Source organism: Lytechinus variegatus, chromosome 14, assembly GCF_018143015.1.
Source record: "Lytechinus variegatus isolate NC3 chromosome 14, Lvar_3.0, whole genome shotgun sequence".
In the NCBI taxonomy this organism is placed as follows: domain Eukaryota; kingdom Metazoa; phylum Echinodermata; class Echinoidea; order Temnopleuroida; family Toxopneustidae; genus Lytechinus; species Lytechinus variegatus.
Window position 1 is genome coordinate 28468494 of NC_054753.1, and position 27129 is coordinate 28495622.

The window sequence follows — 27129 nt, forward strand, 5'->3', positions numbered from 1 at the left end:
GAAGAAAGGAACGAATGTAAGAAATGTAAGAAAGAAAGGGCTGAGAAAAGAAATAAAAAAAAAGGGTAAATAAATGATGGATGAAAGAAACAAAGAAAGTAACAAAGAATGAAGAAAGGGGTAAAAAGAAGGAAGGAAAGAAAGGAAGAAGAGAAGAGATGAATATAGGATGGACTCAAAAACTAAAGAAAGAAAATATCAGAAAGAAAGAAAGAGAAAAAGGAAATATAGAGAAAATATTTTATAAAAGGATAGAAAGAAAAAATGAATTAAAGAAAACAAGGGAAATTAAAAAAGAAAGACAGTAACACAAAATCGAGGGAAGAAACAAAGAAAGATTAAGAAGGAAAGAAAGATAGGAAGAAAGCTAAAACTATTATAAATAACTTATCAGTTTCTTTTCTCATTTAAAATAGCTACGAAAGAAAGTCAGATACCATTAGTGTATCAACACACACATAAATGCACATGTGGGGCTATTATGTATTCAGACGATATCACCCGAAACCTGATCTGTTTGAATCAAAACAGAAGTAAAAATTTCTCCTTTTACTGCTTACAAATGACAGAGTTGCTCCAATTTTTAGGAAATATGGACATTATAAGAGCCTTTCATGAGTATGAACCTTGGATTTTGACAGTTATGTGAGAGATTTCTGCCAGAGTTTAGCCAGGCTTCGTTCGTGCGGCCAGTGGAGAATTTACCATGTGGTTTGTGTGGCAGACTACATGTACACTGTATGCATGCTGTATAGTACTCTAGTAACACTTACGTGCGATTCATTCTGTGTGTATTCTGTGTGTGAATGGCAGAATTTAACGGGGGGAAATGGTTTGCTGTGAATCTGACCATTTCTGGAAAAGTTATTGGCCCAACAATAGTTTTTATTACTGGTCATGTCGGACCCTTAAATCTTGCTATTTTTGGAAAAATTACTGGCCTGACAATGATATTTTTTACTGGTCATGTCGGACCAGTAAATCTTCCAATTTCTGAAAATCTACTGGCCCGACAGCGATTTTTACCGGTCTGGGACCGTCGGACCGCCGCTAGTGTCGAGCCCTGCTGTATCGTAGTTTGCAATGTACAAGAACGGCAGTGCTGTGTGTGTGTACACTGTGACTGTGACATAAGTGGCCAATATTGTCGGACCTTTCTTTCTTGCTAACATTTGTAGATGAATTGATCAAGAACAGCAAACTTCTGCATACCGTTAATCTCTTTGGATGCTTTGAAATCTTTAACTTAGATTTTGTTTCTTTGTACCTCAAATATACATGTAAATGAGAGGATTTTTTTTAGTCCAAAGTTGGGGGTGCAGTTTATAGTCCGTTACTTACAGTAATCAAAAAAGAAATTATCACTTCTTTCTTGGCCCCTAACAATCAGATTTAGAGTGACATTGTCTGCATCAACATGCACTAAAACACATTGGGGAGTACATAACAGTCCAATATATGCATTTGAGTGTGGGGCTGTGTGTTGATAATGTTGATTCAAAACTAGATATACATGTAACAGTACTTCTCTACTGATGGATACCATTGTCAGACAACAAAATAAAGATGAAATGCTATTGATTTCTTTTTAAAGAAGAGGAGAGCAGAATACGGAGGGAAAATGAGGGAAAGAAAAGGGAGAAAGAATTGGTATAAGGTGTAAAGTGTTTTTTTCCACAAGAGAAAGTTTTAAGAGAGAGAGGGGGAAGAGAGGGAGGGAAAAAATGCAGGAGAGTTGTACTGGTAATTCATTGAACAGGCCTATGTCTGTGGGAGGGAATTAGCATAGAGGACTCAGTGATCATATTTTTTATGATTTTGATATTGTCATTTGATCACTGAGCCTAGACAAGGCAGGCTATGCCAGTGTGGAGAAGATCATAGTCCATATGGGAATTCCCTTCATATTTAACATTAGAACTTGTGGTATATACATAGACCAAAATTTTATTAATTTTAAAATAATAAAAATTATACATTTCTTACCAGACCGATGTCATGTATCCATATTGTAAACACTGCAAGTCAATAGGCTTGACCCTTGAACCCGCTCAAATATGACTTACATGTACGTAGCTGGTACGTAGCTTCGATCCACTCACACATTGTACGAGGTTAGTATGTACTAACCTCGTACAATAGACCATGTTTGACCCTGGATTTCGAAGTAGTCGGCAAACATCGCTTCATTGCTGAAGTAATATTTGCCGAAACTCCTTCTCGCTACGCACCGGGGCTCTTGCCGGTAAGTAGCAATAGTTTATTAAATATGAAAAAAATAAAATAATAATCATTAAAAAAAAGCAAATTTCGCTTACCTCGGCCTTGAAAGTGACTTTGCTTGTCTCTTCCACGGAAATACAAGGAAGCCCGTTGGTGGCGCTAATAATTTCACAACCTTGATTCAGCTCCTCGGTAATTTTATAACTGTATCTAAATTCTTTGAATTCGCAATCCTTATGATTAATTTACTAATTATGGGCACCAATGAATGAAATACCTTCAAAACATAATTAATGATTATTATTGGTGATGATAACACTCATTTGCAATTAATTTAAAAAGATGACTGATAAAAAAAATGAAAATAATATACGTGCCTGGAAAGAAACCAGCAGTACAAGCTTTGACGAACATCAATAATACGTATACGGTATACCAAAGTCTATACAATGAAAAGATTGGACACTTCACGGACTTTGCGTAATGCCTTGCGTCGATATGCGTGTAAAATAGTGTAGGTGCCTATTCTTTCCCTTGTCGTGTCTTTGATATGAATATAAATCGTGCGCCCTCTTCGGGAGAAAATTGATATCCACGCTGACTGATTTCTATCTCCGTGAAATCTTCACTAAAGATCAAGAAAATATACATATTTTTAGAAAGAAACTTCAAGGAGAAGTCACGGAAGGATCTAAATGATTCGGTAAGTGTCATAGCAGGATGTGGAATACCAAATCATACATGATGTTTTATGTAGGCAAAAGCCCACTGTATTTTGAAAGTGTTGTGTGTGTCGCGTGTGTATGACTGATAATCCTTCGCACGCGAGATGATATGAACCCATGGGTGGCCTAGGGCTAGGCCTATGTCGTAACTCATATTTATAGGTATGTGCGAATACGGAGCATCGTGAGCGCTGGTTTTGGTAGCACGGTTTTCGCGCGGGTTTTGCTGCAAGTGGCATCGCCTCTGTCTGGGCGGCTCGTCAAAAATGGGGTTTAATGCGCATGCGCACATAGTAGATGCTATCTCGTGCCTTTTAACAGACAGTTGAAGATGTGCACTTTCTTTACATATAAGTTTCAATGTGGATACTCGCCTGTAAAGTGTGGATATCGGAGCTTGAAAGTTCATCAAATATTTGGACGCGTAAATGTTCAAAAAAATTTTATGGTAAGTAAAAGAACGTTCCGATTAGGTATAAAAATTGACTTTAAATATATTAACATATTCACAAAATCCAAAATCATACCATTCGGACATTGCGCAGTCCAGATATAAGAGATGCCAGCTACCCTTGTCACAGCCGGTCTCTCGGCAGTCGAGCTGCCCGATGCGCCTGCGGTTGGCAGGGTGATGGGAGCGGTCGATAGTGAGTCGTTCATGCTCGATTGAACTAGATCTTAAATTGCTTACTTGATGATAATGTTGTGCCTTTTTTGGGAAATCTCTGTCACTATACCGTAGATAATTATTCTGATATTGATTTTAATACATACATTTGTCACAGAAAGATTTTATCATCCCAAGGTTATGTGACTCAAGTCAAGAGTCGAGGTGGTTGATTATCGTTTCATTTGGAAACTGGATTTGCTTTTGACAGTGGAATATCAATGTTGACTTTTCTAAAATTAAAATCATGGGTGGAAATCCCAGGGGGACACGTCCCCTACCCAAAATAATAGGGGGACATGTAAAAATAATAAAAAAAATTTCTTTCTTTTTTTCTTTTTTGGGTTAAAATGACCTTACACCAGTTTGGGGATAAACTTTTTTTTTAACTTGTCAGAGTTGCCAGCATCCATAGGAGGCGAAAGCTGGGGGAAGTGTACCCCCCCCCCGCCCTTAATTTGAGGTGGGGGACGATCCCCCCACCTCAATTTTTTTTTTTGATAACCTTTTTTTTTCTTTTCTTTTTTTTTTTGCTTGTCAAATTTAGTTTTCTGCGTCCCCCCTATAATTTTTGGTTGATAACCTTTGGTGTATTTTTTTGATTATCAAAATAATTTGGTGGTCCCCCCTAAAATTGTTGGCTTTCGCCGCCGATGCCAGCGTCCCCCTACCTTTGGGGCCAATTTCCGCCCATGATTAAAATGCAAAAAATATGTTTAATTTTTCACTCTTGTAAGAAAATACATGAAAACTCAGAGGAAATATTTCACTTCCACATGGCTCTATTGTCTATTTTTTTTTCTATGTTATTCATTTTTTTTCTATTTTATTATAATTATTATTTTTTTTTTTCAAGAAGGGTGCGGGGGGGGGGGGGGGGGGTGTTCATAAGTTGAAATGGGGATGGGATTTGTATAAGTTTTTGTGTCACTTTTGTTCTCTTGTTTTGAGTGTTGGAGCTTTGATGCCTGTTTTTGTCGCTGTTCAGAGCTTTATTTATGTGCAGTGATTTCACGCTAGAAAATGAACTTATTTTTCATTAAAAAAAGAGTGCTCGAACATGGCCTTTGTTGTAATCATACATATCTAAGAAATGCATATATTAAAGCTTAATTTTTATGTTTCCTTCTTGATACTTGAATTACATGCAATGCTACATCTTAACACCCTCAGACTCTGCTGCTCATACTTCCTAAAAAAATTGTAATCGAATGCCCACGGTCTCCAAAATGAAAGCTACATTATCCATCTATAAACAAATTGTTGAAACAATGAAATACATAAAGAATTGGTGAAACAATCAAATACATCAGAAAAGCACACTTGTATTTTTATACCATACAAAGTACATGTACAAAAGGAATGATATTTTTCATTTGTAAAAAAAAGACCCCATACATACATGTACACAATACTAAAGTTGAAAAAGAGCCAATTGTAATTTATATCAGAAAAACAAAGAAATACATTAGAAATTACAAAAACAATACTTTAAACAAATTCATTTAGGAAATTATCTACATGATGCTGTTTTGATGCCAACTAAATTATATATAAATTATCTCTCATTATCACCTTCATTTGGCAAAAAAAAGGGGCGAGTAATAGTGATTTTGCATAATTAATTAGAATTAAAAGAAATTATTTTACACATACATGTATTAAGGAGAAAAATTACCAAGTGAAATGATTACACATCAATTGACTTTTCTTTCACCTTTCCATTGATACCTAAATTACTTCAAAGGGCTCAAAAACAAAGAAGTTAGAGCCCGTTGAAGACTTGGGTTCAAAATGGTCACAAAAATCGGTTATGCACTCCATTGACTTTACATTAATGACCACAAATTTGGATAAATATGCACGACTTAAACTGGAATAACTTTATAATTTCTTGATGAAATTTTAGTTAATGGTATCATTTGAAAGGTCTTTCTAGTAAGGGCTTTCAAATGATACCAAATTCATTGAGATTTGAGGATTTTCATTTTTTTTTGTCACATAATATTTATCATGTTTATTGCCAATGGAGCGGGTTCAAGGGTCAAGCCTATTGACTCATAGTGTTTACAATATGGATGCATGACATCTCTAGTCTATTGCTAATTTAAAAAAAAAATAACCCTAAAGGTACTGCAAGTGCCGGGCCGTGCACGTGCCAGTGGTTGTCCTGTGCAAGGCGACGGTAATGTACCCATGGCCATGGGTGCCCCGGCCCGGGCTCCGGCCCGCGGAGCTCCCTGGCCTGGGGCCTGGGTTCATAGGGGTGACAACATGAAAATGTAGACCTACGCCGTGCATGCGCATGAACGTTACTTACTATTACTAAAAATGTAACATGATTAAAAAGATGGGCAAGATATGTGTTTTACCAGATACGTAATCCAGAAGCTCTAAATCAATAGAAGGGAATTCGTGTTTGATTATCTTCTGATACACAGCCATACTTCGCACCGTCCACAACGCGTATGAGCTCGTTGAAACTGTCGACCAGTCTGAATATCTTCGACCAATATGGAAAAATTAGTATTGCGTCTCCGAAAAGGTGCAAACAAAAGGGAAATTGTATTTCTCCCTCAGGATATACAGTGCGTCCCAGAAAAAACGAAACCGAGATTAAGCGATGATTTATCATAACTTAATTACGAATACAATAGACAAATTACCTACCAATGTAAAGCTTAGAATCTCCTCTTTCATCTGATGTTACTTAGATTATTCCTCATTCACGCATGAGTGAGGAAAAACAATTTGAAGAAAGGATACTAAAAACTAATTTGGCGGGGGGTATCTGAATTTCAAAAAGAAAATCACGTGCCTAAAAAGTTCAATATCTGCTCTTTTATTTGATACCTTAATCTCTCTCTCCTGTGTTCTTCCTCCGCTAAGGTCGGAGATCAACGGCGCCGTTGGAAGGGCCGCAATCACAAAAAAATGGTCAAGAAGTAAAAAAGTTATGTTGCCACGAAACAATGCTTGTATTTCCATAATTTCATCAAATAAACGTGTTTTCACCGGTTCCCCACAGAAGCTATCGCACCTTAACAAAAGACTTAATGCGTGATTAATCTTCAACAAAACGGAGTGTCGAGTGAGTTTGAACGCTAACCTGTAAAACCTCTTCATTTTATGAAATTATTGAAATTCAAGCCTTATTTCAAATAACCAGAACTTTGTTATTTCTTGACCATATTCTGTAATTGAGTTTAATTATCAAATTAAAGAGCAGATATTGAACTTGTTTAAAATGTGGTTTTCCTTTTGAAACCCAGATACAGCCCGCCAAATGACTTTTTGGTATTCCCTCTTCAAATTGTTTTTGCTCACTCATGCGTGAATGAAAAATAATCTAAGTAATTTCAGATGAAATAGGAGATTCTAAGCTTTACAATGGTAGGTCATTTGTTTATTGTATTTGTGATTAAGTTATGATAAATCATCGATAAATCTCGGTTTCGTTTTATGTGGGACGCACTGTATATTAGGATGTAGAATTGTAGGATGAGATATGGTATTAAGATAGGGATAGAAGTTAAATAAAGCATGACTTTCTTAAAATCATTTAACTTCCCGAATTCTTAAAGTTAATCTTAATTATTATGGATGTGTAACTATGAGTAGGCTATGAAATGAAATGTGTTTTACAGGATATGAGGATTATGTAATTAACATGTCAAAGAGGGAGAATGAGTGTGCTTAGTTTACGTACTAATTTGACATCTCTATCATGGTTTGTCAATATCATTATTTTCTTATGGGCCTAATCTTATGAATCCTGATTTCTGTTTTAAAACATGCCCGAGAGGTGAATATTTGAGTTCTATATGCATGTGGTTAAATGGCCTCGATCACCACCCCACCCCCCCCCCCTCAACGTCGAACACAATACAAAGACTGGACATGGATGAAAATTTAAAAAAAATATATATTTCTTCATCATTGCATCATTGTTTTCTAATACGAAAATATAAAGGAAATTGAAAAAAAAAATAGAGCGATTATGACAGTGTCAACGCCTGGTGTAAACGTCGAATTATCTTAATAGCTGTAAAAAAAATGCACAATAGTATAGTAATAGAATAGGACGAGACTCATTACCCATTACCCATATATTTTACTTAAAGGGATGGTCCGGGCTGAAAATATTTATATCTTAATACAAAGAGAATTCACTGAGCAAAATGCCGAAAATTTCATCAAAATCGGATAACAAATAATAAAGTTATTGAAGATTAAACTTTGGTAATATTTTGTGAAACAGTCGTCATGAATATTCATTAGGTGGGCTGATGATGTCACATCTCCACTTTCCGTTTTCTTATGTTATTACATAAAATCATAATTTTTTCATTATTTCATACTTATGTGAATAATACGTCTCCCTTATAATGGAATAAATTGCAGCAATAAATATCTAATGCACTAAATCAGTTGTCAATCCAATTTTTCTAGTTCTTGGAGGAGAACAATTGAATAAACCTAATTTCATATAATAAAATACAAAAGAACAAGTAGAGATGTGACAACATCAGCCCACCTAATGACGAGTGTTTTCACAAAATATTGCTAAACTTTAAAATTCAATAACTTTGTTATTTGTGATCCGATTTTGATGAAATTTTCAAAATTTTGCTTAGTGAATTTATACTCTATTCATTAAGATTAAAATTACACCTTTCCCGGACCATCCCTTATTACCGATACTTTATCGTTTGAGGTGATGAATAGCGTGACCTCTCTTAAGTCATGTGCGAAGTTTCGTGAAATGACTCTTGGCAGAAGTAACAAAAATCGTCCATGGAACAAACCCTCATTTCACATTTGTTAAAATTATGACTTCCTCTCTCATAGACATTGTGTTCACTACGGGTGCATATGTTTAAAAATAAGTATTACTTATTTTTAAAAAAGTTCCACCATATCGAATAAGGGGTTACTAACCCCTTATTCAATATGATGGAACTTTTTTTCAAGGCTATCTTTAGCAATGTCATTTGGCAGTAATGTTTATCACCCTATATGGGCAAAATTCTGTGCAAAAATGAAATTGATTCGTTTTTTTATGGATGAGTGAGCACGCAACAAAGTGTGAAAAGGGACATTTTCAATATCACAGTCATTTCGAAGGGTAATAAAGTGAATAAGGAAGGTTAATTTCAAATGTGACTTAATTTATCATCCATCATTTCTATCACCGCACACTTTCCGAACTTTTAACATACGGTAAAGCGAGCACAATCGAAAACCTGGGAATGTATACTCTTTATACTCCATTACTGTATTTTTTTCCTAAACAATTTCTCAGGATCAGTTGAATTAATGGACAAATCCAGAATTCTAAAATGGGGGAGGGGCGAGTAATCGGGGGAGCCACCAATATTTTCCCATTTCAACACGTTTTAACAAGTTATAGAGGATACTACCATAAACCCTGTATGATAATACGTCACAATACATACACAATACATACAACCATAAACAGACAATATCAAAATTGTGCGTGCAGTGGCTAAATGATGGATAGTAAAACAGCATTAACACCTTAAAATTCACCTAAAAATAGCCCTTGCCCAACTTTGTTTTTACAAAAACGACTCTTGTGACTTTCAAAAATGGTCATTTTAAAGTCAATCTTTAATTACTCATGCATGACTCAACCGATCAATCTCATTTTCCCACAGGAGTTGTCTAATAAGTGTAAAAAATCAACTGCGAAATATCATATCTCAAAATTATTCCGTTCAAAAGTTATAGCAATTTGATATAGGGGGACTTACTTTCTTGTTGTGTATATTTTCAACAATCAATGCGAGAGCAAATCGCGAGCCGAAATTTTTGATGAACTGTCATGAAATGCAGTGGCGTAGCTAGGGTTTTTTCCTCGGGGCAATGGGGGGGTCCTTGCTTTTTCAGGGGGAAAACCATGAGCCTTATAAAAAGTGCGAGCGCGAAGCGCGAGCGATTTTTATTGTTTTACTTTCATGTATTTTGTCCTGAAAATTTAATATTCTGGGCAATGTTATGTGTGATCCTGAAGATTCGTATGTAACTAGATGGTTACTGCGAACGCCAACGGCGCGAGCAAAATTTTTATTAACTGTTCTGGCATTATCGAAAAGGGACCTGTTAAGGACTGCTTACAGTTACCCACGAAAACGGTATATATATTTCAATAATGCGACCGCGAAGCGCGAGGAATTTTTTTTGACATTTCGACCTAAAAAAAAAATCGTCATTTTATAAGCACTTTTTGTATTAATAAATGGGATAGGTACGTAACTAAACAATAATTTATTCGAGCGCAAAGCGCGAGAGGAGGGAAATTGAGATTTTAGACCTAAAAGCGGGACACTCTATTTATCATTAATAATGCGATCGTGAAGCGTGAGCAGACAATTATTGATATTCTTCTGTGAAACTGGATAATTTAAGTACATTTTGAAGAAAGAACATGCAGGCTATCGCGCATGTTTTAGGTTTAGACCTAGAATCTGGGCATTCTGTATACATTTGTTTATTGGAACATTATAGAATACACGTAGATAATAGGAACTTGGCAAATCAAACAATGTGACCATGCAGCGTGAGTTTAAAAATGCTGATATGTATACCATAAACCGGACATTTTACATAGCACTTAAATTTGTAAATGAACAAAAAATAATGAAAGCTTGATGTCCGAGCTAAAATATGTTTTGTATATTGACTTCAAAACTTGCTCCATATCAGCCTATTGAGCAAGATATGAATCTCATCGAACAGGCAATACTGGCCGAAGCGCAAGGAAAAAAAATTATATAGTAACGTGAAAGTTTTTTTCAAGTCTTCCCCTCACATTTTTTCATTCACTCATCTTCCTCCTCTTATTTTCCTCCTTTTTTTTCTGTCTTTCTTCTATTCCTTTTTTCTTTTTTTCTTTCTCCCTTCTTTTTTTTTCTCTGCCAATTTTTTTCGGGGGGCACCTGGCGGCACATCAAATCTCGGGGGGGGGGGGGGACGTGCCCCAAGCCCCCCCGTAGCTACGCCACTGATGAAATGGGAATTTTTATTAGTTTGTTTCAGAATTAATATTGAGATTTACATATCAAATCACCAATCAGAATACGAGCGTGCAGCGCTAGCTATTAAGTTTTGACAATTTGACCTGAATAGGGATATTTGAGAACTTTATGAAATACAGGAAAATAATAGGTAGGGGAAGGCGGGGTAAGTTGAGCATAGGGGCAAGTTGAGCCACCACCCCCAGGCCAATAATGAATGAGTCAGACATTGTGGTGGTGTCATGTATTGATGACCCATTACATAACCCTTTACCCAACCATATTGTTTTCGACTTTGAAACAAAAAGTACCTTTTTAGACAGAAAAATACAAATTTCAGCCAAAAAAAGTAAAAAAAAAGGTGTAAAATAGAGGAGTGCTTTTTACCCACACACGTCTTTAAATATAATAAAGAAATAAGAACAATATTGTTAGTCCAGGTATGGATCTTCTTTCTTTTCATAGTCTTTTAAAGGATGGATTCATATGAAATGTGTGGATGTGAAAATATCGCATTAAGTTCGGAGTGGGGAACTTTGAGCCAGCCAGCATGGGGCAAATTGAGCCATGGTAATTCTTATGTTAATGAAAAAAAAATTAAAAAAAAAATTGAAAAGTCATTGATATGCAGGCAAAAATGTGTAAATTCACATGACAGTTCTTTCACTTTTAGAGAATGTTAGTCTTTATAGAGAATTAGCTAGTGAAAAGACTTGAAATAAAAAAAATTGACATACTGCTTCTTCCTGCATAAATTATGTACATAGCTTTTGTGGCTTAACTTTCCCCAGAAGGTGGCACAACTTACCCCACATATGGGGCAAGTTGAGCCATTTGATATCGTTTTTTTCAAAGGTCACAATGAATTACATTGTGGGGGTAGAAAGTTATATATAGGTGAAAAATATTTCCCAAGAATCAAATTCAAAGGCAAGGTACTTATTTCTACAATATTATTAGTCATATCGCTTCTAACATGCAAAATGCAAAAAAGTGTCAAAACTTACCCCGCCTTCCCCTACCTGACAAATCAAATTTGGAGAGCGCGCAGCGCGAGCAGAAAATGTTAACATTCAGAAGATAAAACAAATTCTTACAGAGCACTTTTTAAAAGTTCATTTGTAAATCAAACAAAATAATGACAGTTCGAATATCAGAGCTGAAATATGTTTTGTATATACGCTGGGTATAAAAAAAAAACGGGACAGTTTTGAAAAGTCTATATAAAAATGTTTCAAATAATTATATCTATATTTTTATATTAATAGATGCTCTGGGATCTTATCTTTGAAAGGCCATTTAAAAAATAATTGTTGTTCACGCTTGAGCGAACGCGAGACTTTTTTTTAGGGGGGGGGGTCAAAAAGAGGCTTGCGCCAAGATGGCAGAAATAAGAAATTTGTTGATTAGACTTTTGGCTTATCAGCAGACTTCCTCTTGATCTTTTCATTGTCTTTGCCATACTTTTCAAATTATGCTTCCAAATTGAATTAAAAACATTATTTATTTACCTGATGTCAGGAAAGAAATTTAATTGTGGAATGTTTCAGTTTATAACATGTGTTAAACATTTTTTTTACTTCATCCAGGTTAGGGATCAAAGGCTTATAGAAAAACAGGTACATGTGTTTTGAATACTTTAAAAGCAAGCATTGGAAACGCTTGATACCCTCCCCTCTTAAGAGTACAAGTGTACCAGGTTTATGTCATATTTTATACAGGTGTTAGAAATATTTCTTATTAGGCGAAACATTTTTCATACAGGTGTCGTAAATAAGCAAAAGTGATCTAGCATTGATGAGTGTAGATGTATAGATACACAGGAAGTGTCTTTTATTTGCAAGAATGTGTTGCTTTATGCACTCATCTGTTATCGAAAATTTTGGATTACTTTATAGAAATTTTACCCCTCTTAAGAGTACAAGTGTACCAGGTTTATGTCATATGTTATACAGGTGTTCGAAATATTTCGTATTAGGCGAAACATTTTTCATACAGGTGTCGTAAATGAGCAAAAGTGATCTTGCATTGATGAGTGTAGATGTATAGATACACAGGAAGTGTTTTTTTATTTGTAAGAATGTGTTGCTTTATGCACTCATCTGTTATCGAAATTCTTTGGATTACTTTATAGAAATTTTACAGTTAGTCCTAGTAACGGTAGGGTATATTAGGAGGTTATTTTCAGTAATTAAGGGAGAACCACCTAAGTCAGAATAGACTACAGATGTTCGTGTATAGGCAGTATAAGTTAAAACTGAGGGTCTACGTCGGTGACGAGATAACGACCCCAGCTGCCGCCGGTTCTCCACCGACATGACTGGTCAAAATTCATGTCATCATTGGGGGCTCGATCTCGTCCACTAATTCGTTGAAGCCACATCTCTCTTATCTGGGGGCTACTCATCGAGGGGTAACACAGTCTGCGGAGGCCGAGGCAGAGTGGAAGAGACATCGCAACCTGCGGAGGCCAGGAACTGGACCGACCACCAGGGCCGAGTGGGGCATGTCAGACCAGATAGGATGATGGGGGCTCACATCAACGATTACCGTTTTAAGTTAAGTTATATTTTGTTTTCCATTATCCATGTCCATGTATATTTTCATGTAAATCATTGTAAAAGAAATCAAAGGAGACCACAGAATGATTTTAAGAGCTTTGATTAAATCTTTCATAACTGTAATCCTCAGTTTTTACGTATTCCTTATTTGGTGTCAAGCAGCAGTAGATAATAATTAAAAAAGTCACTTCCCACGTGACACCTGAATCATTTTGTTTTTTATTTAAACTTCTTTCACCATTGCATTTTCCTTCATAAGTAAGAAAAGAAGACTTTTTGTCAACCCAAGTAAGATTTGCATTATATATTGGGAGAATTTATAATTATTCAAATCCTTTTATAACTGGAAAGTAAAACAAAATTATGTTATGGTACCTATAAAATGCACGAATCATATTTTCAAGGGGTTATTAAATCAAGTTTAATTATCACCAAGTTTAATTATGTGCGTGACAGGACAAGCAGGAAAGGTTTCATGTCTTTCAATGGCAATGGTGTATTGAGTCAATTTTGAAGGAGCAAGATATTTCAGATAGTGTAAAATGTATTAAAAAGTTGTAAAGCGAGCAAGCAAAAATTTTCACTTTTTTTATTAAAATATCAAATTTTGTGATTTTGACATAATATTCAGTAAACGATATCATATTTAAATTTCTATGTTTTCTATTATTTTCATTTCTACTTTTTTTCTTGGTCAGGATTTTTCATTTTTTTTTTAATTATTTTTTTTTTGGGGGGATCACCCCGAGCCCCCACCCATTATTATGCCACTGTACAAATCACCATAATCTTGTAGCACACAATGAAAGAAATTGAAAAAAAACGCTCTCCCATACTTCGGTTAAAAAATTGTTCTTGTCTAAATAATGAATATTCAAAGATAAAAGAAAACATTTAAAAGGAACAACAGATCTATTCAAGCAAATAAGAAGGTTTGGAAATGATTTTTGACCGCATAATTCGAAAATTGTGGCACAGATAATGAAAAGGTTAAGAGGAAGTCTGTTGATTAGCAAGAAGTCCGACCATCATATCATTTCATGCCATTTTGGCGCAAGTCTCTATTTTAACCCCAGACAAAAACATTCCGCATTCGCTCAAACATGAACGGAACGAAACTATACAGTGCGTATAAAAAAACGGGACAGTTTTGAAGTCTTTAAAAATTGTTTCAAATAATTATATCGATATTTTTATATTAATAGCTGCTCTGCTGATATCTTATCTTTGAAATGCAATAAAAATACATACATTTTGTTCATGCTTGAGCGAACATGTTACGTTTTTGACAGGGGTTCAAAAAGAGGCTTGCGCCAAAATGGCAGAAATGAGAAATTCGATGAGTAGACTTTTGGCCAATCGGCAGACTTCCTCTTAATCTTTTCATTATTTTTGAAATAATTTTCAAATTATGCTGTCAAATTTCATTTACAAATTTATTTATTTATTTACCTGAATTGTTTTGTTTTTCATTTAAACTTATTTTTCTTCATAAGAAAGAAAAGAAGACTTTTTATCAACCCAAGAAAGAAGATTTGCATTATGAGTTCAGAGAATTTGTAATTATTCAAATCCTTTTATTATTTGAAACATTATGTTAAGGTACCTAATAAAAGACATGAATCCTATTTTCAAGGGGCTATTGAATCCTTCAAGTTTAATTATGTGCTTGGCAAGACAAACAGGAAAGGATTCATGTCTTCCAATGGCAATGGTGTATAATTGAGTCGATTTCGAAGGATATATTTTATTGAAATATCCAATTTTGCCATTTTGACAAAATATTCAGAAAATGATGTCATATTTCACTTTCTATGTTTTCTGTGATTTTCCTTCTTACTTTTTTCATGGTCAGGATTTTTTATTATTTATTTATCTCATTTTATTTATCTATTTTTTTTTTTTGGGGGGGGGGTGGGCACCCCGATCCCACACCCATCAGTATGCCACTGTTCAAAGGCACCATAACCTTTGTAGCACACAATGAAAGGATTTGAAAAAAAATGACGCTCTCACATAATTCGGTTGAAAAAAAAATTGTTTTTTCTTAAAAAAGGAATATTCAAAGCTGAAAGAGTACATATTAAACATGAAGAATAACAGAACTATTCAAGCAAATAAGTAGATTTCAAACGAATTTTGGCCGCATAATTCGAAAACTATGGCAAAGATAATGAAAAGGTTAGCAAGAATAGCAATAAGTCCGACCATCATATTTATCATTTTATGCCATTTTGGCGCAAGCCTCCTTTTTAACCCCAGACAAAAACATTCCGTTTTCGCTTTCAAGCATGAACGAAATTAAATTATTTTGATGGCATTTGAAGGATAAGACTTCAGAGCACCTATTGACACCAAAATATAGAGATCATAATTTGAAACAAAAATGTATAGACTTTTAAAATCTGTCCTTTTTTTATACGCACTATATTATTTTCATAGGCGGATCCAGGCGGGCCCAGCCCCCAGCCCCCCCCCCCCATTGGTGGAGTAGAAAAAAAGAAAAAAAAAGGAAAGAAAAAAAGAGAAAAGGAGGGAAAATAGAGGGAAAAATAGAAAAAGAGGAAGATGAGTGAATAAAATCAGACGAGTGGAAGGCTTGGAAAATAAAAAGAATCTTTCATGTCACTATATAAAATTTTCGCATTACCTGTTGGGTGATTTTTATATCTTGTTCAATATTCGCGAGTTTAAATATCAAGTTTGGAAGTCAATATACAAAATATATTTCACCTCAGAAATCGAACTTTCATTATTTTGTGTGATTTACAAATTGTTTTTAAAAAGTACTCTGTAAAAATGTCAATTTTAGGTCTAAATATTCTCATTTTCTGTTCGTGCTGCATGCTCGCTAATTTTGATTTATCAGGTACCTATTATTTTCGTGTATTCCATAAAGTTTTCAAAATATACCTTTTTAGGTCTGATCGTCAAAACGTATGAGCTAGCGCTGCACGCTCGCATTTGATTGGCGAGTTATGTATGTCTTAATATTGATTATAGAACAAACTACTTAAGATCCCCTTTTCATGACAGTTTATCAAAAATTTGGCTCGCGATTTGGGCTCGCATTAATAGTTCAATATATTTACTTCATGCATCCTATTTATTATTACAAAAGTGCTTGAAATGTCCATTTTTCAGACCATAATATCATCAGATTTCGCGCCTTTATTAGGCATTAATGAATAAGATATTGATTTCATAATTAAACTGTCCTTTTGTTTCATCTCGCACTTAGCAAGACGAATAGGAAGGTAGTCATCATTTTCATATGTATGTCCTACAAGTCCCGGTCCTATGTTAAAAACTCAAAGTAAAAATAATTAAAATAACAGCTCTTATCAAGTGCGATCCATATCCACCTCAAAATTTTCTTACAAAGTGCTTGAAATAGAGCTGAAATTGACTTTTTTCAGATCGGAATATAAAATAGTATGAAATTCCCTATCACTTATTCTTTTCATGATATACAAAACATGAATAGAGTGTCCCGTTTTGGGGGGTCTAAAAAATATCGATTTTTTTTCCGCTCGCATCAATTGCTTAGTTATATACCTATCCTGTACACGATTACAAAAAATTAATTCAAATTTTACATTCTTTATGTACAAATGTCACTTTTGTTCAGCTCGCGCTCGCATTATTTGATTGTTGAAAAATGTAACGTCTTCATGGCTAAGTCCAAGCAGTCCTTAACATGTACCTTTTCGATCAGTTCAAAACGCTCAGTAGGTCCAAATTTCGATTTTTTTTTTGCTCGCGCTTCGCGTTCGCTTAAATTTTATTGTTTAGTTATATTCCTATTCTATTCAAGTTACAAAAAGTGCATAGAATTTCCATTCCTTAGGTAAAAATGTCTAAAAAAAAATTCAGCTCGCGCTTCGCGCTCACATTATTTGATTTATAAAATATGTAACGCCTTCGTGGCTAAATGCAAGCAGTCTTTAACAGTACATTTTCATCAGATCATTTCTGCTCGCGCTTCACGTTCGTAGTAGTTATTCATTTGCATACACGTATTTATCGGGATAAGCCCGCCAGTCATAAGGTCCATAAATCATAATACTAACTGGTCATAAGGACCGCTAGTCATAACGTACAAAATCCTATACCCGAAAGTTCGCTAGTCATAATAGGGAAACAGTGCTGTAGCTACGGGGGGGAGGGGGGGCCTGGGGGGGCACGTGCCCCCTGGGATTTGGTGTGCCCCCCAGGTGCCCCCCAAGAAAAAAATTGGCAGAGCAAAAAAAAAAAGAAAAAAGGGAGAAAGAAGAAAAGAAAAAGGAAAAGAAGACAAGAAAAAAAGAAGAGGAAAATAAGAGGAGGAAGACTTGCAATTAAAAAAACAAATCTTTCATGTTACTATATAAAATTTTTGCTTGCGCTTCGCGCCAGAATTGCCTGTTCGATGAGATCTTGTTCAATAGGCTGTTATGAACAAGTTTTGAAGTCAATATACAAAACATATTTTAGCTCGGACATCGAGCTTTCATTACTTTTTATCATTTACATTTTTTTTAGTGGTCCGTTAAATGCCCGTTTTATGGTCTACATATCAGCATTTTAAGCTCACCCTGAGTGGTTATATTGTTTAATTTGCCAAGTTCATATTGTCTACGTGTATTCCATAATGTTCCATTAAACAAATGTATTCAGAATGCCCAGATTGATTTTAGATCTAAATCTAAAACATGCGCGATAGCCTGCATGTTCTTTATTTAAAATGTTCTTAAATTATCCAGTTTCACATCTACTCATGATTCACGATCGCATTATTAATGATAATTTTCGGTCTAAAATCTCAATTTTCTTCCTCTCGCGCTTCGCGCTCGCATCAATTGTTTAGTTACATACCTATCCCATTTATTAATACAAAAATTAGAATGACCAATTTCTAGGTCGGAGTGTCAAAAAAATTTGCTCGCGCTTCGCGCTCGCATTATTGAAATATATTGGCGTTCGCAGGAACCATCTAGTTACATACGAATCTTGTTCAGGATCACACATAACATTGCCCAGAAAATTAAATTTTCAGGAAAAAATACATGAAAGTAAAAAAAAAAATCGCTCGCGCTTCGCGCTCGCACTTTTCATAAGGCTTATGAGATTATTTCATGTTTATGTTGTTTTATAAGAATAAAAGTAAGAAGTGACTGATCCGGGAAAATATAGGAATATAAATTCGGGCCCCGTCCCCTATTGGCGAAAGTCGGATCCGCCCCGACACATACACACACACACCGGAAAAATGGCCGGTGCCCCCCTGAAAAAGCAAGGACCCCCCAGTGCCCCCTGGGAAAAAAATCCTAGCTACGCCACTGTAGGGGAAAAGGGTCGCTAGTCATAAGGTCATAGGGACCATGAGTCATAAGCCCGATTTTCATAATGCAAGATAAGGGTCGCTATTCATAAAGGACCATAAGGGTTATTGATCATAAGGATCGCTAGTCATAATCAACAATGAGGGTCGGTATTCATAATACTAGATGAGTCGCTAGTCATGAAAAGGAAGAGGCTACATTAACCATAAGGGTCGCCAGTCATAATAGGGATGAGGGTCGCCAGTCATAATAGGGATGAGGGTCGCTATTCATAATAATGGATGAGGGTCGCCTGTCATAATAGTAGAAGGGGTTCGCCAGTCATAAAAGTGGATGAGGGTCGCTATTCATAATAATGGATGAGGGTCGCCTGTCATAATAGTAGAAGAGGTTCGCCAGTCATAAGTGGGGATGAGGGTCGCTATTCATAACAGAGAGGGTACGCCAGTCATAATAGTGGATGAGGGCCGCCAGTCATAATAGTAGAAGGGGTTCGCCAGTCATAATAGTAGTAGGGGTTCGCAAGTCTTAATGGTAGATGAGGGTCGCCAGTCATAATAATGGATGAGGGTCGCCAGTCATAATAGAAAGGGTTCGCCAGTTATAATAATGGATAAAGGGTCGCCAGTCATAATAGTAAAAAGGGTTCGCCAGTCATAATGGATGAGGGTCGCCAGTCATAATAGTAGAAAGGGTTCGCCAATCATAATAATGGATGAGGGTCGCCAGTCATAATAGTAGAAAAGGTTCGCCAGTCATAATAATGGATGAGGGTCGCCAGTCATAGCAGTAGGGGTTTGCCAGTCATAATGGTAGATGAGGGTCGTCAGTCATAATAGTAGATGGGGTTCGCCAGTCATAAAAGTGGATGAGGGTCACCAGTCATAATAGTAGTAGGGGTTCGCCAGTCATAATGGTAGATGGGGTTCGCCAGACAAAATAGTGGATGAGGGTCGCTATTTATAATAGTAGAAAGGGTTCGCCAGTCATAACAGTGCATGAGGTTCGCCAGTCATAACTGTAGAAGGGGGTTCGCCAGTCATCAAAGTAGGGGTTCGCAAGTCTTAATGGTAGATGAGGGTCGCCAGTCATAATAATGGATGAGGGTCGCCAGTCATAATAGTAAAAAGGGTTCGCCAGTCATAATGGTATAAATGGTTCGCCAGTCATAATAGTAGAAAGGGTTCGCCAGTCATAATAGTAGAAGGGATTCGCCAGTCATAAGAGTGGATGAGGGTCGCTATTCATAATAATAGAATGGGTTCGCCAGTTATAATAATGGATAAGGGTCGCCAGTCATAATAGTAAAAAGGGTTCGCCAGTCATAATGGATGAGGGTCGCCAGTCATAATAGTAGAAAGGGTTCGCCAATCATAATAATGGATGAGGGTCGCCAGTCATAATAGTAGAAAAGGTTCGCCAGTCATAATAATGGATGAGGGTCGCCAGTCATAGCAGTAGGGGTTTGCCAGTCATAATAGTAGATGGGGTTCGTCAGTCATAATAGTAGAAGGGGTTCGCCAGTCATAATAATGGATGAGGGTCGCCAGTCATAATAGTAGAAAGGGTTCGCCAGTCATAATAATAGAAAGGGTTCGCCAGTCATAATAGTGAATGAGGGTCACTATTCATAATAATAGAAACGGTTCGCCAGTCATGATAATGGAAAGGGTTCGCCAGTCATAATAATGGATGAGGGTCGCCAGTCATAATAGTGGATGAGGGTCGCCAGTCATTATAGTAGAAAGGGTTCGCCAGTCATAATAATGGATGAGGGTCGCCAGTCATAATAGTAGAAAGGGTTCGCCAGTCATAATAGTAGAAAGGGTTCGCCAGTCATAATAATTGATGAGGGTCGCCAGTCATAATAGTAGATAGGGTCGCCAGTCATAATAGTAGGGGGTCGCCAGTCATAATAATTGATGAGGGTCGCCAGTCATAATAATAGATGAGGGTCGCCAGTCATAATAGTAGAAGGGATTCGCCAGTCATAATAGTGAATGAGGGTCGCCATTCATAATAATAGAAAGGGTTCGCCAGTCATAATAATAGAAAGGGTTCGCCAGTCATAATAATGGATGAGGGTCGCGAGTAGGGGTTCGCCACTCATAATGGTAGATGAGGGTCGCCAGTCATAATAATAGATGGGGTTCGCCAGTCATAATAGTGAATGAGGGTCGCCATTCATAATAGTATGGATGAGGGTCGCCAGTCATAGTAGAAGGGGTCGCCAGTCATAATAGTGAATGAGGGTCACTAGTCATAATAGTAGAAAGGGTTCGCCAGTCATAATAATGGATGAGGGTCGCCAGTCATAATAGTAGAAAGGGTTCGCCAGTCATAATAATGGATGAGGGTCGCGAGTCATAATAGTAGATGGGTTCGCCAGTCATAATAATGGATGAGGGTCGCGAGTCATAATAGTAGAAAGGGTTCGCCAGTCATAATAATGGATGAGGGTCGCCAGTCATAATAGTAGAAAGGGTTCGCCAGTCATAATAATGGATGAGGGTCGCCAGTCATAATAGTAGAAAGGGTTCGCCAGTCATAATAATGGATGAGGATCGCCAGTCATAATAGTAAGAAAGGTTTCCAGTCATAATAATGGATGAGTTCGCCAGACATAATAGAAGAAAGTGTTTGCCAGTCATAATAGTAGAAAGGGTTCGCCAGTCATAATAATGGATGAGGGTCGCGAGTCATAATAGAAGATGGGGTTCGTCAGTCATAATAATGGATGAGGGTCGCCAGTCATAATAGTAGAAAGGGTTCGCCAGTCATAATAATGGATGAGGGTCGCCAGTCATAATAGTGGAAAGGGTTCGCCAGTCATAATAGTAGAAAGGGTTCGCCAGTCATAATAATGGATGAGGGTCGCCAGTCATAATAGTAGAAAGGGTTCGCCAGTCATAATAATGGATGAGGGTCGCCAGTCATAATAGAAGAAAGTTTTTGCCAGTCATGATAGTAGAAAGGGTTCGCCAGTCATAATAATGGATGAGGGTCGCCAGTCATAATAGAAGAAAGGGTTCGCCAGTCATAATAGTAGGGGTTCGCCAGTCATAATAATGGATGAGGGTCGCCAGTCATAATAGAAGAAAGGGTTCGCCAGTCATAATAATGGATGAGGGTCGCCAGTCATAATAGTAGAAAGGGTTCGCCAGTCATAATAATGGATGAGGGTCGCCAGTCATAATAATAGAAAGGGTTTGCCAGTCATAATAATGGATGAGGGTCGCCAGTCATAATAGTAGAAGGGGTCGCCAGTCATAATAGTGGATGAGGGTCGCCAGTCATAATAATAGATGAGGGTCGCCAGTCATAATAGTAGAAGGGGTTCGCCAGTCATAATAATGGATGAGGGTCGCCAGTCATAATAGTAGAAAGGGTTCGCCAGTCATAATAATGGATGAGGGTCGCCAGTCATAATAGTAGAAAGGGTTCGCCAGTCATAATAATGGAATAGGGTCGCCAGTCATAATAGTAGTAGGGGTTCGCTAGTAATAATAGTGGATGAGGGTCGCTATTCATAATAGTAGAAAGGGTTCGCTAGTCACAATTATGGATGACGGTCGCCAGTCATATAGAAAGGGTTCGCCAGTAACAATAATAGATGAGGGTCGCTATTCATAATAGTAGAAAGGGTTCGCCAGTCATAATAGCACATGAGGTTCGCCAGTCATAATTGTAGAAGGGGGTTCGCCAGTCATAAAAGTAAAAGGGTTTCGCCAGTCATAAAAGTAAAAGGGGTTCGCCAGTCATAATGGTAGAAATGGTTCGCCAGTCATAATAGTAGTTATGGTTCGCTAGTTAAAATAGTAGATGTGGGTCGCTAGTCTTATAAGTAGAAAAGCGTCGCTAGCCATGATATTGGAATGGGATTGCCCGTCAGTAGAAGGGAACTGCTACATAATAGCTGAGGTGGGGGCAAAGCGTGAGAACACACAAAAAAGGGTGATTTTCAAACCTAATATGTATTATGTTGTAGTTCAAAAAAGTATTTAATTTCGAAAAAGAGAATTTTTTTTTTAAATGGTATTTAAAAAAATAATAACCAGCAGGAGCTGTTAAAAATGACACCCTCTCCAATTAATAAAGATAAATTACCTTGAGGTTATTCACATTACTTTTGTGACCACATCCTGAAATGTATTATGTTGGACTTCAAAAAGAGTATTTAGCTTTGAAAAAGGGCCCATTTCATTTTGCTAAAGGCATTTTCCCTTTTGACAAAGCAGGAGTTGTTAAAAATGACACCTTCCCCTTAAAAAATCATCTTCTCTTTAGGCGAAAATGTGTAGATTGTTAATAATTCCAATAACAAGGAAATCTACTTTGAATGTATGCATTTAAAATAGTATGGACCTAAGCCTGTACCACAGTATTTTCTAAAAGTCTTTTTTTTTCAATAGATGTTTTTTTTTACATAAAAATGTATTTACTATATATTTCATACTTTTTTAGTTGATGTTGAATATGATATGAGCATGAAATTATATCTTCATATTATATACTTAATTTTTTTGAAAAGAAAAAAAATTGTTTACAAGACACTCATTTTGTAAAGGATTTGAAAGAAAACATCTTAAAGGAGTGGGGAAGAAGGGGCTTTTTCTCATATACATCATCTAATGCAATGCTATATTATTTGATAAAAACATACTACTTGTTATTAAGAGAGTAAAATGCGATACTGATGGAAACTATGTTGCTTAGAGTATTCAATCTGTTATTTTTTTCATTGATTTCATTGTATGGGCCAAATATAGATGACCCTATTTTTTTTAGATGTATAGAAAATATCTTATTGGACTATGGTGATCCCCATAAAATCCTTTGTGGTGATTGGAACCTGGTCCAAAGTTTTGAGTTAGTTAGTTAATTTAGTTGATCCATGGCATTCAAAATGTTATACTTAGAGACAGCCCACACCATTAAAGCAAAGTAGAATAGATTATTTTTTGATATCTTCAGATTTTTTTTTATTTAGAAAATGTGATTTAGGATATCGTACCGATCACTCAATGATCAGTTAAGAATTGTGTTAGATAAATGTCATAAGCGATTCAATTATTGAAAATTTAATAAATCACTTTTGAAAAAAACAGGAATATGTTCTTATTAAAGAAAAGGTAAAAGAAATTATTTTACAGTATCTTGATTGTCTTCGTGGTAAAGCTTTTGAAACTGTTAGAAAAGAGGAACTTAGATTTATTATTGATTATCAGTTGTTTTTTCATACACTGTTCATAGGCGGATCTAGGGGGGCCGAGGGGCCCCGCCCCCCCCCCCTATTGGCGGAGCAAAAAAAGTAAAAGGGGAAAGAAAGAAAAAAGAAAAAAAGGGAAATGAGAGGAGAAAAAAGAAGGGGAAACACAAAAGGGGAAGACGAGTGAAGAAAATAAGATGAAGGGAAAACTAGGAAAATTATTTTTAAAACCCTTAATGTCACTAAAAAATCGCTTGCTCTTCGCGCTCGCATTGCCTGTTAGGTGATTTATATATCAATATGGAGCTTGAAATATCTTAATTCGAAGTCAACGTCAAATTCAAAACTTCAAAAGAAATCGAACTTTCATTATTTTGTTTGATTTACAATTTTATTTTAAAAAAGTGCTTTGTAAAGTTTTTTTTTATGGTCTGAATATTAAAATTTCGGCTCGCTATTCGCGCTCGCATTGATTGTTGAAAATCTATCAACTCATGCATCTTCTTCATAAATAGTGCTTTAATAATGCATTTTTTCAGGCCATAGTATTAATAGATTTCACGCTCTCACATTAGGCTTATTAGATTAATAAATAAGATATTAATTTAAAAATCAAATTGTCCCTTTTTCAGAATGGAATATCATCAATTTTCATCTCGCGCTTAGGAAGAGAAATAAGAAGATGTATTCATAATTTTCATATGATGATATAATGTTCCTGGAATGTCCTGGTCCTATGTCGCTTTGAAACTTTTGAAAAAGCGCTTAATAAGAAGGAATTATTATTATTATGTCAAAACTCAATATAATAATATTGAAACTTTTGAATGAAATTAAATTAATAAAACTCCTTTTTTTTAAAATATGATCAATATCCACCTCACAATTTTCCTACAAAGTGTTTGAAATACAGAGCTTAAATTGACCATTTTCAGATCGGAATATCAAATATTTTGAGCTCGCGCTTCCCGTTCACTTTATCGATTTTCATCATGATAAAAGGTATTTAGAATGCCCACTCAGATTCTAGGCTTAAATCTGAAACACGTGCGCGCATGTTTATTCAGATACGCAGCTTGTTCTGTTAAAATCATGATCCAGTTTTATTTCATAATATCAAAAATTTTCTGCTCGCACTTTGCGCTCGCAATATCAATGTATAAAGATTTCCCATCCTTTTTATGATTTAAAAAACTTGAATAGAGTGTCCCATTTTTAGGTTTAAATCTCGAATTTTTCCGCTCGCGCTTCTCGCTCGCATCAATTGTTTAGTTACATACTGATCCTTTTTAAGATTACTACAAAAAGTGCTAAGAATTTCATTCTTCAGGTAGAAATGTCAAAATTTTTAGCTCGCGCTTCGCGCTCGCATTATTTGATTATTAAAATATATAGCGTTTTTAGGCGAACTGCAAGCAGCCGTTAACAGATATTTTTTTTATTAGATCACAACGTATATTAAGATTTAAAATTACTCATTCTTTTTATGATTTTAAAAACATGAATATAGTGTCCCGTTTTTAGGTCTAAATCTCGATATTTAAGATAGATAAATAGATAAATGGATTTTATTAAAAACATCATGTCTCGCAGTAAAAACTGAAATGAACATGAATTACAGATTAAAACAATTACAAGACAAAAAGCAATATAAAGTATTAACATAAGAATTTAAATTAAAATTAAGGGGTCACTCTCGCAGTGCACTTAATTTCGGCAAGGAGAAATACATATCCAGGCACCCCAAATGGGGTACCTGTAGAAAATTAACTTTGAATACAATCATCCAAAGTGCACCACGAAAATGACCCTGTAAATACTTGACATGAAAAAAATATATATATATAAATACTAAGTTCTTACTTCGGTATAACAAGGCATAAATTAAACTAGATTCGATTCATAAAAAATCATGAGTAAAGTTAAAACTATCAAAATTGTACAGAGGAAACCATTAGGACTTTACATTTATTATTGATAAAATACTTTACTACTAATAAAATAGGGAAAACTAGCATTTATATAAAACAGAATATCAAATTATATGGACCCTAATTGCACTTAAAATTAGTTACACCAGTGACTAGGCTTATTTATGTGAGATATTGCACGAAGAGAGAGAGAGGGGGGGGGGGGGGGAGGAGAGAGGGGGAGAGAGAAGTATTACATGTATATAAAGTCATCAAGCAATGGAAACATCTTATATAATGAATAAGTTAAAGTTATATAAGATATAATTACAATAATTAACGCCAATATTTAATTATAAATGCATTGTCAAAGGTAACTTGTATTTTTTTAATTATTTTTTTAATTTACATTCCATAAACCCAGTAGTTTCGCTTTTCATTTCATTGATTATATGGTAAATAAGTATGTATGTAACCTTATGTACGCAAATTGTGGTTTAGCAATTTTCCAAATAATGTAAACGTTAACTAGTTACGCCAGAGTTGATATTCCAATACATTTGAGACCAGTAGGTGTGCAGGGTAAGACGAAACCATGAGATGACATAATTTTCTTTTTAAAAAAGTGTCAAAAGCCAAAAACTTGTAAAAACTTGTTAAATACAAAAAAAATAATTTCGAAGTCATGCAATCAGGAAAGTGTCACTTGTTCATTTACAGTCCATATTCATTCAGCAGTCTGTGGAATAAAGGAACAGGACTGTTTTTCATTCTAGTAGTTCTACTTCTAGGTTCAACACAGACACGTTGTTTCCTAAGCTCTCGACGTTGTTCAGCAGGTGCAAACCATCCATGTACTGCATTCATCTTGAAAGCACTGCGAGCAAAGGAAAGACACAACTGAACCCTTCTTTCGGACAACGTCTGCAAATTTGTCACAGAAAGAGCATTTTGGTATGATATGTAGGGGAAGGCGGGGTAAGTTGTGACAGTTTTTGCTTTTTGCATGTTAGAATTGATATGATGAATAATCTTGTCGAAATAAGTACCTTGCCTTGAAATTTAATTCTTCTGAAATATTTTCCACCTATATATAACTTTCTATCCCCACACCTAAAGTCATCGTGACCTTTGAAAAAAACGATGTCAAATGGCTCAACTTGCCCCATATATGGGGTAAGTTTGAGCCACCTTCTGGGGTAAGTTGAGCCACAAAAACTATGTACAAAATGTATGAGGGGAGAACCAGCATGTCAATTTTTTGTTTAAAGTCTTTTCACTTGCTAATTCTCTATAAATACTAACATTCTTTAAAAGGAAAAGAGCAGTCATGCAAATTTGCTCCTTTCAGCCAGCATTTCAATCGATTTTTATGGTTTGTTTGTTTTTAAGATACATTACCATAGGAATTACCATGGCTCAACTTGCCCCATGCTGTTTGGCTCAACTTACCCCAGTCCGAACTTCGTG

At 35.8% G+C, this 27129-nt stretch overlaps 1 protein-coding gene across 2 annotated transcripts in view; it reads right to left on the reverse strand.

Annotated features, from left to right (window-relative positions):
- Window positions 1-6117, reverse strand: part of LOC121427445 (ATP-binding cassette sub-family F member 3-like) — a 58739-nt gene extending 52622 nt beyond the window's left edge. For both annotated transcript variants that reach the window (XM_041623838.1, XM_041623837.1), the window contains exon 1: window positions 5988-6117. In XM_041623838.1, the coding sequence (XP_041479772.1) occupies window positions 5988-6060 (73 nt within the window). In that variant the 5' untranslated portion in view covers window positions 6061-6117. The remainder of the gene's footprint in view (window positions 1-5987) is intronic.
- Window positions 6118-27129: the final 21012 nt, after the last annotated feature.